Source organism: Neopsephotus bourkii, unplaced genomic scaffold (genome assembly GCF_033783945.1).
Source record: "Neopsephotus bourkii isolate Nb327-2 ecotype Australia unplaced genomic scaffold, CSIRO-AGI_Nbou_v1 NB_107, whole genome shotgun sequence".
Classification (NCBI taxonomy): Eukaryota; Metazoa; Chordata; class Aves; order Psittaciformes; family Psittacidae; genus Neopsephotus; species Neopsephotus bourkii.
Window position 1 is genome coordinate 9438075 of NW_026900624.1, and position 13793 is coordinate 9451867.

The following is a 13793-nucleotide window of genomic DNA, read 5'->3' on the forward strand; positions in this document are numbered from 1 at the left end:
AATCTGACAGGCTGCCTGTTGAGACTGACTTCCACAGAAAAAAAAAACAGATTCAGTTGCATATAATAGTAGGCACTCAGGTCATGTAAGTATTACTGAGCATTACTGGCATGTGGGCTTAAAGTGAAATACTTGCTGATACACTTTGCTTATAAGAGGGCCTAATTCTAGGAGCTAAAACTGTTTATCTAGCTGTCCACATAAGTTACAAATTTCGTCAGTGCTGAGTGTCCTTCCGTTTAGTAAGAGTGGGGTTTTTTTATTGTAGTACTGTCTTGAATACAATAACTGCAAACTCTTCAGCATAGTTAGCTGAACTGTACAATCTTTTTCTTGTAAAAAACCCAAACAACCCCACTACACAGTTTCTGTGGAGCACAGTCCAAGCAATTGGATGTCAGACTAGACCCTAAAGACCACCCAAACAAGGTAGTTTTCAAGGGGATATAAAGAACTTGGGCTTTACTTGGAGGAAATTGTTACTTTATTTCAGTAAGGCTCAGGAAATCCCTACCATAGTAGTAGGTGAAATGTATGTGCACAGAAGTGTACTAATTACACCTGAATGCCTTCTAGCTTGTTTATCTGCTTTAGTAAGGAGAGAAGGCTTACTAAGTATGCTTTTTTGGCATGCTAATGATATTCAAATCCATTCAACCAGTTTTCAGAAGAGAGTTTGAAAGGATACACAGTTGCCACAAATTCAGTGAGAACAGGAAGCCATGTAGATGAGATAAAAAATAGGAATGCAACAACAGGAAAAAGAGCAAGAACTACTGCAGTTCTCTGGATTTAGCTCTGTTGTACCAGTGTTAAGAAGTTAATTTAGTTTGGGAGAATGAATAGTTTTGTTAAGCAGATGCTTAATTGTTTTTGTATTATTATTTTAAAGAGAGAGTTAAAATGCAAGTTACCACTGTGGCAGGCAGTAAAATGTGTTTCACTTCCTGTATTTTTTTTTTAATTGGGAAAGGACATTATGTTGTTGTGTGACTACAGTAGGATAAAACATCTGCATAATACGACTACTTCTGACTTTATAAAATCAACATCATTTTCACTTGCTTTTTAGAAATCTTGTAGACAGCTTATATAGATTTTTATATTTTTTTAATTATCTCACTCTCTAAAAGCAAATTTAATAACACAGAGTAGCTGTTTTTTACAGTATTGAACACTTTTTCTTGATCCCTGTCAACAGTAATTTCTGTTCTCCCTCTTTGAGCTTCACCACATGACCTTATATCTTATATATGAGGTGCCTTATATCTTTTTATTTGCCTTACTTCTTTTCATATCCATACAATATTACTAAACTTGTCTAGAATCTGCTGTATTGTGTACCTGTGAAATTCTTCTGTTGCTGATACGACTCACTTTGGCAGTAGAACCTTACTCCTGTATGACTACAAGGGTAGAGCAGATATTAATCATCTGTTTAAAAGCTCAGTACCAAAACAAGAACTACTTTTCATTGTCCAGCTGACTGTCTTTCCCACATTCCAGGTAATTGTTAGAAGGTTTGGGAAACACCAGTAGATGGTGCTAAAATGCTGCAGAGTGTAAAGCACATTGAGCACATGGACTTTTTGTGCAAAAATGAAAAATTGTGGAAGTGGGAAATTTCAGTGTCTTAGTTTAAGCTGCAAGTTAATCCATGTTGTTTGGTTCTTTTGTAGCTCAGGAGCCACTGATGCAGGAAGAGACAAGTGAAAAAGAAGAGCCAAAACCAGATGAAAACATTGTTGACTTGCAGCAGTTTGTACCTGTGGGTGGTGTGTACCATATCGATGCGCTGCAGGTTCCACATCAGGTCAAACAAATCAAGAACTGGAGTATGGTGGAGGTAAGTGAGGAAAGAGGTTACATACTATGTAGTCCTCTTCCCTATCATCCTTGAAGAGCTGTGCCTGAGCTGTGACACAACTGTGCAGGAGCAGTGTACATGATTTCTTGAGCAGCAAACTGAACGGACAAGTGTTCAAGTAATTTTTCAATTACACTTGGCCAGTTTTTGGAGGAGAACAGATTGGCCTGCACTTACAGAGGTGTATGCACAGTCAGTGGTCATCAGCACAGCCAGCACAGATTCTTGTGCTGGAAAATGCTCTTGGCCAAAGTAAAAGCAAAGAGAGGGGGGGTCTTAATTTTTTCCTTATGTGAAAGGTACACTGCCAGTTCAGTCCCAGGCTCTGCAAGCTATTTGAGAACTATAGCTATTATGGTCTAGTTTTCCCACTTTTGGAGCCTGATGCAATGCACAGATTTTACTCTGAAGCTGAAAACCTTTAATAAGTGAAATTCCTATACAAACTAAGAAAGTGAGAGTGTGGGGAGATCAATTCCCAGCTGCACACACAGATCTGCATTACCAGTCCCATATGACCTCTTTCATTCCCATTGCCCACACTATGTGGGCAAACTAAGATTACATCTGCTTTTGCCTTGCAAGTGCTCTTGGGTTTTTGGTTTGTGTTCTTTTGTTTGATTTTTGGGTGTGTTTCTTTGTTGTTTTTTTTTGTTTTTTAAGACTGGGTCTGTTAAAAAAATGACTATGTCTACTGTGTGGTACTGCCTTAAGGGTGCCATCGACAGCACATGAAGCGTTCAAAGGCCTTTTGGCAGTCACCCTTTCACCATCTGTCTATCACCTTCAACACTATAGTTTGAAACATGCAACACAACCAAACCCTTACTAGTAATGAGTTTTTAACGGTGTGTTAGGAAACTCTGCAGGTGATTGGGTGGGCTTACATAGGCTACTGCGTTTTCTAATAAAAATGGTAGATGTTTCTTTCCCACCTTTCCAAAGTTACGTAATGTTGGATTGGAGGCATATCCATATCCCCCAGAAGAAGCTGAAGATGCCACACATCCACCAATAGAAATAACCCTTAGGCTTTCTGACAATGTGATGTATTTTGCAACTCCTGTGATAGCCCGATGGGATCCTGCAGGTATGAATTTAGGACATAAATTTATTGTAAGTTTGAATAATGGAATTTATACCTGAGTTTTACTATTTCAAGAACCCAGCTGTAAAGTTGAGAGCCAATTCGGAGCCCAGAAATAATTTGGGACCTTCAATAGTAATTAATTTGGTTCAGTTATTTCTGGTTCTGTTTTGCTTCTGCATTATATCTATTAGTGGACTGCTTGTTGAGGTTTTTTACTGTAGCTTTTTAATATTAATAGAAAAAATAAATACACACCATTTAATGGGCAGCAATACACCTGTATATCACAAATCAAGTTTTCCTAGGGTAATGTCATGTAAAGTCCACTTTAAGCCAACTTAATATGTATTAGTATTAACTTAATACTGTGAAAATTAAATGTTAAAATCCAAATGTGATATTCTAGTTCTTAGGCAAATACAAGATACCGGACTTTACATTCATTAACGTGAGTAGAACTTTTTAAACAGTTTGATGCTTGAAGTTACTTTGAAAATTATTTTGTGGACAGCTTTATAGTACATGAGAAATGAAAGTTACATCAGTATTTGTATTTCTTTTGAAATTAAGGGGAAGCTTTCCTGTCAAAATTAGCTTAATCTTGTAGGTAAAGACAATTATAACATGTAGAGTTTTTTGCCTTAAATGAATTCTCTTTATTTTATGCCTAATATTTTATCTTAATGGTGGGCCAGTGTTAGTTAACTTGGGATGTCTTCACTAATTCTTCCCAAGTACATATCCCAAGCAGAAGCTTTAGATATACATCTTTGTATTTTTGCATCCCTTCTGTAAAGGCCAGCAGTGGAGAACTGATGACATCAGCAACATAACATATGAAACAGCAGAAAAGAGTATCACCTTTAAGATGGGGGCCTTTTATACAGTAGCACTTCTCCAGGATGCTCATATCAACATGCCATATCGGGGATGGGAACTGCAACCTACTGGTGTGGATGAAGCACTACTTATAGTTACTACAGTCTTTGCAATGATTCAGATACAAATCAAGGTACTATAAATATTTTTGCTTATAAAACATTTGCAATTTAAGAGAAAAAAAATTATTAGTGTCCTTTATTAAGAACTTGGTGTGCTTCCACGAGAGCAACTTGAATCCCACTGTGCCAGTGAAAATGAAGGAAGATCTCTTCCTTTCCAAGCATTCTAAGGAACAGTATTAGTAATTTAATTTCAGTTATTTTCTGTGAACTGGTCAGAAGAAAGCACCTGTATGATTGTCTCTGCAGCGTTCCAGTAAATGCTTTGATATTGATAGTACCTTGCTGAATGCAAGACAGTGGTATCAGCTAGAGACTTAAAAATCTCTCTCCTCCCACCTATACCACGAGAAATTAAAGCATTTCAGGTAACCTACTACTACTACTGCCACTTGTTCCTTCTAAAAGTGGCATTACACATGATTATCCATATGCTTATTACTGTGTAAGTCATCTCAGTCACAGACACGATTTTAAAAGTCATTATGAGCATAAGCATGGGTCAGTAGGCCAGTGTCATTTCTGAAATCCTACAGAAAACTGTGTTTCTTCAGAATAGCAGAGATACTAATAGTTGATGCCTGAAGCAGAAAATAGCTTTTATGAGTGGTAGGTTAAGCTTTCATGACCAGTAAGTTGCTTTTACTGGTTTGTACAACAGGGTAATCAGTGTATGTTGTCTTCAGTAGTGGTGGAAGAGAAGCAGGTGCTTTCCCACATCACAGGAAAATGGATAAGTCCACTTAACCTAAGAGAAGTTTTGAAAAAAGCTGGTGTGAATATTTTTCCAGGAGAGTGTTCTTACGCATACCTCTCTCTGAACAAGAAGGTGAGTCCAAGAGGGGATGGTTTTCCTGTTGGTGTTTTTCCCCCACTTATTTTTCACATAGAAGGCTTGTTGTGCAGAGTCGGGTGAGAAGTGCACAACTATTCTGACAACTTAGCCAGTGAATTGTGGTTTTTCTTACATTTGTATAACAGGGAACTATACTGAACAACATATACTGTACTTTTATATTACAGGCACCCATAGCAGAAGCTAAGGCCTATCAGCAGATGGCACTGCTTGTATCTGCTTTTGCTTTTGGCAGGAGCAAGTGGAATCTAGAAGCAGGCCAAGAGCAAGTCGTGTTTAAGGTTTGTGGATTTAGTCCAAACTTCTAGAGAAAACCAGCATAAGCATTATGTCACAGTTGAAGAGATAGAAACAACTTACAGAAACAGTAGCCATCTCACAGTGCCTTCAACCCCTGCCTAGGCTGTTACTGCTTGTGGTTACTTACTAGCATTCAGTGTGTGTGTGTGTGTGTGTGTGTGTGTGTGTGTGAGAGAGAGAGAGAGAGAGAGAGTAAAGCTTCACAGCCAGGTTCTTAGCTCACTGACGTCAGATCTCTACCTGGACACGTCTCAGTAACAGAGAACTTGCTGATGTGCTAAGGTGTAGAGCTGGTAGGTTAGCTGTTTAGGCTTTGGCCAATGCTGGGATGGTAGAGCTAGATGCCAATTTTCATGAAGTAGCCTACTGGTTGTAGAACAGAACATACCATACTGCTGAAGTCTTGAGCAGCTCTCCCGCTCTTCTGAGTTAAATGCATGCGACATACAACTATTTAGCTTAATACTTAAGCCCAAGAGCAAGAACTAAAACAAATGAGGCCTGTTGCACCTAGCTCCTTTCTCCACAGGACTCAGGACAGCTGCGGGAATGACCAAACCTTGTATTTTACAGAGGCAAACAAGATAGAAGGTGATGGTGTTGATGCAGTACCTGGTACACAGTCTTTTGGTTTAGGGGTTCATGGCAGCACCTTGGTTTTGTTTGTGTATTACATTCATGAGTATACAGGAATTTTTTAGTTTCATCTAGAATTTATACTCTGTCAGTGTCATGGGCTTAATCTTACAGCTATTTTTTTCTGCAATAGGTAAGTGAGCATCTTACAGCAGAATCTGTCAAAGACAAAGACTGGTCTCTTTATCTGTTTAATGGTCAGAAAGCACAAAAGCTCAAGATCACCGAAAGCAGTGAAGCTTTTTCAGAAGAGAGAGAGGAAGATTCTGAATTTCACTCCACAATCTACCATATGCTTAAGGACTTTTCCAGCAAAGAAGCAATAGATAAAGTGGAAACAACTAGCTTCCTGTTTACTGATGTTGTATATCAGCTACTCCTTGCTACAAGAGTTTTAACATACTCTTAAGTACTGCATGCTTCCCTTTAAAACTTTATTAGGAAAAGCTTTCAGTAAAGTTACATTTCAAGTCTCAAATCCTTATCTATTCAAATCATTGGAACAGCTTCAGTGACTAAAATACAAACAATTTAATTTTATTAAAGCAAAATAAGTTCTTTATTCTCTTGTGGCTAGAACACTTTGTCATATTTCTCTTTAGCTACGTTGAAAATTACTAACTTTTATTGGAAACCCGAAACTTGTAAAGTTTAGGTACTTGTACAGATGACACTTGTCAGAATAGGAAAAAAAGTTTCTAAATTTCAAGTCATGCTTTTAAAAAAGAAAAAAAGAAACAAAAAAAAAAATCTCCACCCAAAACATCCATAACCCAACAAAATAAACCCAACCATGTAACCTTAAATATCCTATCACAGCTTCTCACATTCATCCAGAACTTGGAATAGTAACTACAAAAATCAGAACCTTTGTTATAGTGGGGGTGGTCCATTGTGTTGGAGTCCTGTGTATGGCCACAACAGTTGCTGTAGTGAAGTCCAGGAGTCCCTGGTGCCTACAGGTGCTGCATCTGCTGGTCTCTGAAGAGACAGCCCAGTGAGGAAGCTTGTGAGAGCAGCGAGCAGTACCAGGATAGAAACAGAAACCCAGAGAGTTTTGTTAGCGTTGGAGAAGGAAGCCTTGAAATGGGATGCCCACAATGACATTAAATTGCACCTGCACAGAAGAATGAGACATAGAGGGGTTCAGTTTTTCTTCAAAACTTGGAAGTCCTTTTCCCACCCCACTCCCCAAAAACCCTAAAGCAAACCAGACCCCACAAACAAGCATACAGATCCTTAACTATCGAAAGTGACAAGGTGGTTACCATATCAGGAGCTATGTACAGTGGTAGCTTGTATTCTGGGTTTCAAATGCAGACTTCAAGTAAGCAAGTTCTTGATCAGCTGTTATGATAGGCTGACCCAACTTCTAAGTCTACCCACACTCCACGCTGTTTCAGAAGAGGATACAGAAAAGCTGCCTTGTAGCCCATCAAGAAATCTTGCTTGCAGCAAGCACTGACAGCTCTGCCCTTATGGTTTTACTGTTTTCTAGGGATTTGGTGCCTTCCTTGAGGCTAGGGAGAAGTCATACCCTGACTGTCCAAGTCCTAGAACTCTCATGACATTGGGCAGCTCCATTCTTTATCAAACAATAGAAAGAAAATTCTATTTGTGCTTGCTGTCTTCTCAGTTTTAAACACTAGCATAACTGTCTTGTCTCCCCCTTGATCAGAAATGCTCACAGTGGAGGCTTAGTATTGTACAGTTGCATGGAGTAAACAGTTTCTCTGCAGAGACAGCAGACCTGCTTTCCTGTGAGACAGGGGCTTCCAAGGGACAATTCTTTAGGATAACACTCTTCCTGGACTCTAGATACTCAGTGAAATTAACTAGAGTAGTCTGGAGTCAGTCCTGGTAACTACTTGTGTCTCAGTGTGCACCAAAACTGCTGGTAAGTTTTGCACAGGCCTCAAATCCTCAGTCATTTTGTCAGCATGACCTGGTAGCCTAGCTGTAACATCTGGCATAGTCACAAAAAAAGAGGGGATCATGGCATCACGCTTCTCTTTACCTCACCATTTAGGATTAGTAATTAATCCCTGGTGGGGAGAATCTCTGGCATATACAATTACTCATTCCCAGTTGGTTTAAGAAGTGGGCATTAACAACCAAACCAAAGCTACTCTTCCCACATCCACCACCCAAACACTGCTTTGCCTCACGTTGATGTGAGAAAACTTACGCTGACTCTAGGTTCCATTTTGATGCATGTTTTCCGTTTTCAGAGACACTTTCCTTCCTGGATGGTTCTTGTGCTTCAGCAGGTGATTCCGACTGCTCATTTCTGTAAGCAAGCATCAACAGTACCAAATCTTTTCCATCAAGCATTAAATTCAACACAGCTCACAAGCGTTTGACTTTATACCCCTGATCAGGTGGTGGACAGTCAAGAGTTCATTAAGAACAAACCAGCCAACCCTGCACAACACACCTCAGAGAAGGCCGCTCATGGACTTACTTTGTTTCAGAATGTAAGTCTTCGTACTCAGCCCAGGAATATGTGCTAATGAACCGCTGTAGTGAAGGACGCTTCTCATTTTGCTTTGCTCCTAATCGCCCCCTGTAATGTTTTAAACAAATTTACTTTAATTTCCCCATGATTAGATAGTCACAGAATCACAGAATGGTTTGGGGTGGAAAAGACTTTAAAGCTCATCTAGTTCTGGCCTCCTGCCGTGGGCAGGGTCACTTTCCACTAAAACAGGTTGCTCGAAGCCCTGTCCAGCCTGGCACTGAACACCTGAAGTTCACTAGTGCTCTACTTATTTGGGTAGGCCTCAGACAAATAAGTTCTAAAATTAGTTACCTGAACTTCGGAGTCTTAAAACAAAAAAGCCCAAACCCACCCACAAACAGAAAAACCCAAACCTGAAACAACCAAAAAGCCCAAACCCAAACCTAAGATCCGTCAATGCCAACTGCCTGGATTTCATATTGGCAGTTGAGGTGACTTTTGTTTTTTTTTTAGAGCTCTCAACCCTTAATAAAAAAAACCCCAAGCAAACAAACAAACAAACAAACAAACAAACAAAAAAAACCCACATAAAAAAGGCCTGTATCATTTAGTCCCAAAAGCTCATTTACCTACTGAAGCACGTGAAACTAATGAAAAGTCGTAGCCTAAATGTTATTATACCTCAAGATGCTCCATAAGCTGCTTAATACAGGCATAGGTATAAGATTTTAACCAAGTAACTTTACCAACTGCTTGATCGCCTGTTGAATCTATCACTCCGTTCATCTCCATCAGATTCATGGAGTTGGGCCTGGAGAAGAAGTTGGACACTTACTGCATTGGCAATTCCATGCTTTAGCCCAGCCAGTTTTGAGACTATCAAGCACTTCACCACCTGAGAGCCCTTACTTACCAGTGTCAACCCAATACCTGCACTTCCAGCACTCCTAGGCAATGCTGCAATGCTAACTCTTCGTAGGGATGATGGCTATACAAATAAGAGGCATTACTGACTCTATCAAGGAATGACTGGATTACTCACTGATCACATAACATACCATCTGTTTTTATGCAAACTGTATTGAAAAAATAGATGTTGATACTTAGCTTGGAGTGACACATGAAGAATCAAATCACAAGCACAGCCCAAACTATATTCTTTAAAGGTGCATCTTTCCACATTAAATGCCCCCCACCCCCCACCCCCAATATCTGAAGTGAGGCTGGCTACACAGCTTCTAGCAAAATACAACTGAATGCATTTAAATTCCCCTAAAGGCACTCATAGGAATTCCCAGTCAATTTGAATTACTTCCATCTATTTTTTCCATCTTTCTGTGCTAACCCCAATGACAGAAAGACACATGAACAGTATTTCTTAACCACTGCATGAGAGCACAGATAGACTGAAAAATATCTCCTCATGTTTGATGACATCAGCCCATACTTGAGGCAGAATCCCACCAAGCCAAGCATATAGCAGAGCACCAGCACACAAAGCAAAGAAAAACAAAGACATGCATTTAATGACACTTGACACTTCATGTTAGGCTGTAAGGGCCATTACCTTGAAGTTAAAAGAATTTGGTAGCTTTTTATTTGTAGATTCATCTGTGAAGAGATCAAACACCAGAAAGGTTTACAGGAATGCAGCAAGCTTTGTTTGCAACTAGGGGTCTGACTTTTTGCCATATCTGTGTAAGCAGAGCGGATCGGGGTACTCTCAGAAAGCAGAAATTATATTTCAGGAAAATGTTTTCCATTTCATTAGATAATTTCATGCTATTCATTTATTTTGCATCCTCTACAAGCATCAGTTTCTGTTGCTATCATTAAATGTATTACCAAGGACAATGCTTTACAGTCAGGAAGGAACAGCCTGTGATTCAGAAGGCTCCTACAAGTATTTCACTGGTGTGCAAGACTGCCCTTTCTGTTTTTAAAAAGACATGCCCTGTTTTTCAGCAGAATTTAATACTTCTCTGTCAAAACTGCAAGTGCGCATCTTAAAACCTGACCACTCTACCATCTGCTTAGAGGGGGAGATTCAGAGCACCTGCACTTCAGAATTCTGTAAGTCACGTTTAGAAGAGAGCAGGAAGCATCTGTAGAGAGCAGTTAAAGCTCAGCAACCTACAAATAGCTAGTAGAAATGCTTCAGTGTGAGCAAGCACCCAGTTTTACTGCTCTCAAGGAGTAAGGTTATCACTACCACATGCAATGTAGTAAAAAGAGCCAGAACATTACTGCATACTTGCAATGTTTCCCCCCACACTGAGATTCATGACATAAAAGTTTCATCTGGGAGAGGTGTTTCTAGTACTGTTAGTAAATTGCTAATTTTCCCTTCTAGTTTTAGATATGAAGATACAACAGTCTCATAACAACTCCACCTCAGATGTTATGCTTCAACTTTAAGGGTCTATCTGGCAGGTGCCAGAAAGAGGAAAGATTAATCATCTTTTCTTAGTTACCTCGATCTCCAAGAGAACTAAAGGATCTCTCGTTCTGGAGCAGGACCTGTTTCAGCTCCTCAAGTTCTGCATGCTCTTTTGCATACATGCGCTTCAGGTTTTCCACATGTTGAATCATTACTTCCACAGCCTTGCTGACGCGGCTCTCCTAACCAAGCAAATGCAGTAGAAAAAAAGAAACAGCTCTTTGAGGAACTTCATCATGTTTAGATGTTATTAGTTTCCCCCTCCTCTCCCCTTAACCATTTACTCTCATCTTGTATCACTGTGATGAAACATTCTCTCATCCTTGTCCACCCTTTCAAAGTGTCACTACAACACATCTCTCAACACGTGCCAGAGTTACACAGGTCTCATTTCTCCAGTGATTACTCTTATCCTAAAATAAATTAGTCTTCATTTTCTGAGCCTTTACAACTCCTCCTCATATCTCTCTCTCTAATCTACAGTCTCAGCTGCCACCACGCATTTGCTGGTATTGCCAAGTCATATTTTCATGCTGTTCTTTGGCATTATGCAAGCATACACAAAACATCTGAGCAGGTCTTTGTAAATTTCCATAGACTTAGCTTATTAGCTGCCCTTTCCATAGGGCATAGAAATACCATTTGAGCATCAAGTCTGTTGTTATCACACTGTATTCTTGCTCTCTCTATTGTACAGGTCCCTCTGCTACAAATTCTCTTTTTGGATTTTTGCTTGTTTGGTGTTCTTTTTGTTTTAAATCAGAACCATATTTCTGTTGTGTGTTTTTTGCACAATGCTAATGCAATATAGCTGCTTTCAGTGCCTAGGATTCTTTATAACAACACAAACAGTGATCTGTGAAGGGAAAGCCAGGACTAAGCTGTACTGGTCAGTCAGCATTACAAACACAAGACTCTCAAATCTAATTCTGAAACCAGAAACCTAGCAGACACTGCTATATCTTTACATCTAGGAGCTTTTCCCTTTGTGCAAAATACATTTACATGAAAGTGGTTACCTGATTAATAGCACCCAACATCTCTGCCCTGCTGGCAACTCGGGCTGCATACTGGCTGAGGAAGTGCAAGCTTTTCTGCAGCTTCTTAATGATCTCCTGTGCTTGGTTATCTTCTTCACACAAAGGAACTAAAGCCTAAAGGAAATATCGGTAAGAAAACGAATGTGAGCTGTTAGTAGAGAAAGAAGGGTGACCCCAGCTGATGGTCCTAAGAAGTCATGTTCAGTCCCACACAGTCACAAGATCAGCACCCAACATTCTCAATATGTGTAACTTGACTACCTAACTACAGGTAGAGACTTCAACTTACCTGGCATAGAATCAGCTGAAGACAGGAGTTCTTGACAGATGCTTGTGCAATAGAAAGATTGCCCACTGCCTGAGCACACAATACACTCAGACGAAGGCCACCTCTCAAGTGTTAAGTCTTTCCTGTTTCAACCGCATCACTTCAGAACTTAATGTATTGAACACACTCATCCTAAAAAACACAGTATTGATAGACACTTTCACAACTGCTCTTCCACCCACCCTACCAACCTTGGCCAATACTAACCTCTAACATCTTTAGAGCATTTGTGATCTCCTTTTTCAAGTTTTCTTCAGCCAAATCTCGGGACCTTTCTTCAAGCCTCACTCTCTTGTCCAAGGTAAATAAGTCACATTTAAAGCCCAAAGACAATCTCAGGAATTCAGCCTGTTATGGGATAGCAAAAGACTTCAGAATAACCCGGTGATGCAGAAGTTTTAAAGGAGATTTGGGTATGAACATGACATTTGGGACTACACCCCCGAACAAAGTTATAGGGGAGATACAGAAGAGAAAGTGAACATGGCTGCTTTCCCCAAAGCCAGTCTTCCCATCTGTAGTGATGGGGGAAATAATCTGCAGCCAGAATAGGTGATATCCTGGCAGCACACAGTGTGCCATCTGTGTCTTTTGACAAAACTGTCTTCAATCAGCACATTCTGCCTGGGAGGAGGTCACAGCTCTGCTCCCTCAAGCTTGCCAGTGAATGTTTCAGTGGCAACAAATCTTTTGTTCAGTTTTAAAGAGTTACACCTTTTCCCATCCCATCCCTTCCAAAGTTTCCATTGAGCTTGGAAAAACAGATGTCCAAAGCCAAATTATAGAAATACACCCAATTTAAGCTACTCAGCATTGTTCTTTTATATAGGACAAGATATTAATCAGGGCTTATTTACAAAATCTTCCTGTAGTCTGGGATACTTCAGGATACAAGCAGTCAAGACTTACCTCCACTTCTTTCTCATTAGGGGAGTCACTGTAGGATAAGAAGAAACAATCATGTAACAGACTGCAGCTTGAAATTCATACCTGCAGGTGATCACTGAAAGTCAAACCACTTACGACTCATTTTGCTTTGTTTTATCTCCTTTAACGCCACCTGCAGTGGGTGAACTCCCTGAGAAGAAAGACAAAAAGCGTTCTCAGACAGAAGTGAAAAAACAACCTCTCCAAAGCAGCTTGTGGAAAACGTCTCTTTAAATTCAACAGAAGCCACTGTCAAAGATTGTCAGTGTCAAGCTTTTGCCAACCAAAACAGCTTGGGTACCTCAGAGCATATCAGGGTTAGAGCAGCAGTAAGACAGCACAGCACTGTTGCTCGCAAAAACCCCAAAAAGTTAGCTGTTCAGTCAGCTTCAACTGACATCTGTTAGTACAGGAATGGTTAATTATAGGTTTTGGCTTAAGTCTCCAGCCCATAAGTTCAGGAAGTGTCTAGAAGAGCAGAGATACCCAAGCACAGTTAAATAGAAACATCATCCTACTTATCTATAGCACATTACTCCAAGCTTTAGCTAGCATATAGGATGGTGCTTTACAAATCTTTGGGGGGAGCAGGCATGCCAGAACTGTTTCACACATCCCATCTCCTTTTCAGCTCCTAAGGAATTTTCCCCTCCTGTCTAGAGGAAGATGGACCTGCTTAGGTCTGTACCTGTAGAAGTCAGAGTAGCAGATTTCACGTAACATTTCCTTCTCTCCACTCTAATCTATTTTGATCTCCAACTGCAGTTACTATTCCTTAAAGCAATCCCCCTCCCTCATAATAACTGGTGCGGGGCAGGCAGTCCTCTGCACATCTTCACACAGCTCT

General features: G+C 40.1%; 2 protein-coding genes across 13 annotated transcripts in view; one reads left to right on the forward strand and one right to left on the reverse strand.

Moving 5' to 3' along the window:
* DNAI7 (dynein axonemal intermediate chain 7) overlaps nucleotides 1–13793 on the forward strand; it is a 28462-nt gene that overhangs the window by 13775 nt on the left and 894 nt on the right. For 3 of the 6 annotated variants that reach the window (XM_061360083.1, XM_061360110.1, XM_061360091.1), the window contains 6 exons: nucleotides 1680–1846; nucleotides 2813–2957; nucleotides 3755–3969; nucleotides 4620–4787; nucleotides 4982–5095; nucleotides 5884–6228. In XM_061360083.1, coding sequence (XP_061216067.1) covers nucleotides 1680–1846; nucleotides 2813–2957; nucleotides 3755–3969; nucleotides 4620–4787; nucleotides 4982–5095; nucleotides 5884–6159 — 1085 coding nt within the window. In that variant the 3' untranslated portion in view covers nucleotides 6160–6228. Of the gene's footprint in view, nucleotides 1–1679; nucleotides 1847–2812; nucleotides 2958–3754; nucleotides 3970–4619; nucleotides 4788–4981; nucleotides 5096–5883; nucleotides 6229–13793 lie in introns of those variants that run through there. The other 3 variants (XM_061360100.1, XM_061360120.1, XM_061360129.1) reach the window with 3 other exon arrangements.
* The window catches only part of IRAG2 (inositol 1,4,5-triphosphate receptor associated 2), a 41840-nt gene continuing 34327 nt past the window's right edge, over nucleotides 6281–13793 (reverse strand). For 3 of the 7 annotated variants that reach the window (XM_061359990.1, XM_061359982.1, XM_061359972.1), the window contains exons 30-39: nucleotides 13043–13097; nucleotides 12929–12956; nucleotides 12227–12367; nucleotides 11671–11805; nucleotides 10686–10833; nucleotides 9779–9822; nucleotides 8958–9199; nucleotides 8215–8316; nucleotides 7939–8040; nucleotides 6281–6867 (exon numbers count right to left, since the gene is read on the reverse strand). In XM_061359990.1, the coding sequence (XP_061215974.1) occupies nucleotides 6624–6867; nucleotides 7939–8040; nucleotides 8215–8316; nucleotides 8958–9199; nucleotides 9779–9822; nucleotides 10686–10833; nucleotides 11671–11805; nucleotides 12227–12367; nucleotides 12929–12956; nucleotides 13043–13097 (1241 nt within the window). In that variant the 3' untranslated portion in view covers nucleotides 6281–6623. The remainder of the gene's footprint in view (nucleotides 6868–7938; nucleotides 8041–8214; nucleotides 8317–8957; nucleotides 9200–9778; nucleotides 9823–10685; nucleotides 10834–11670; nucleotides 11806–12226; nucleotides 12368–12928; nucleotides 12957–13042; nucleotides 13098–13793) is intronic. The other 4 variants (XM_061359994.1, XM_061360008.1, XM_061360017.1 and 1 more) reach the window with 2 other exon arrangements.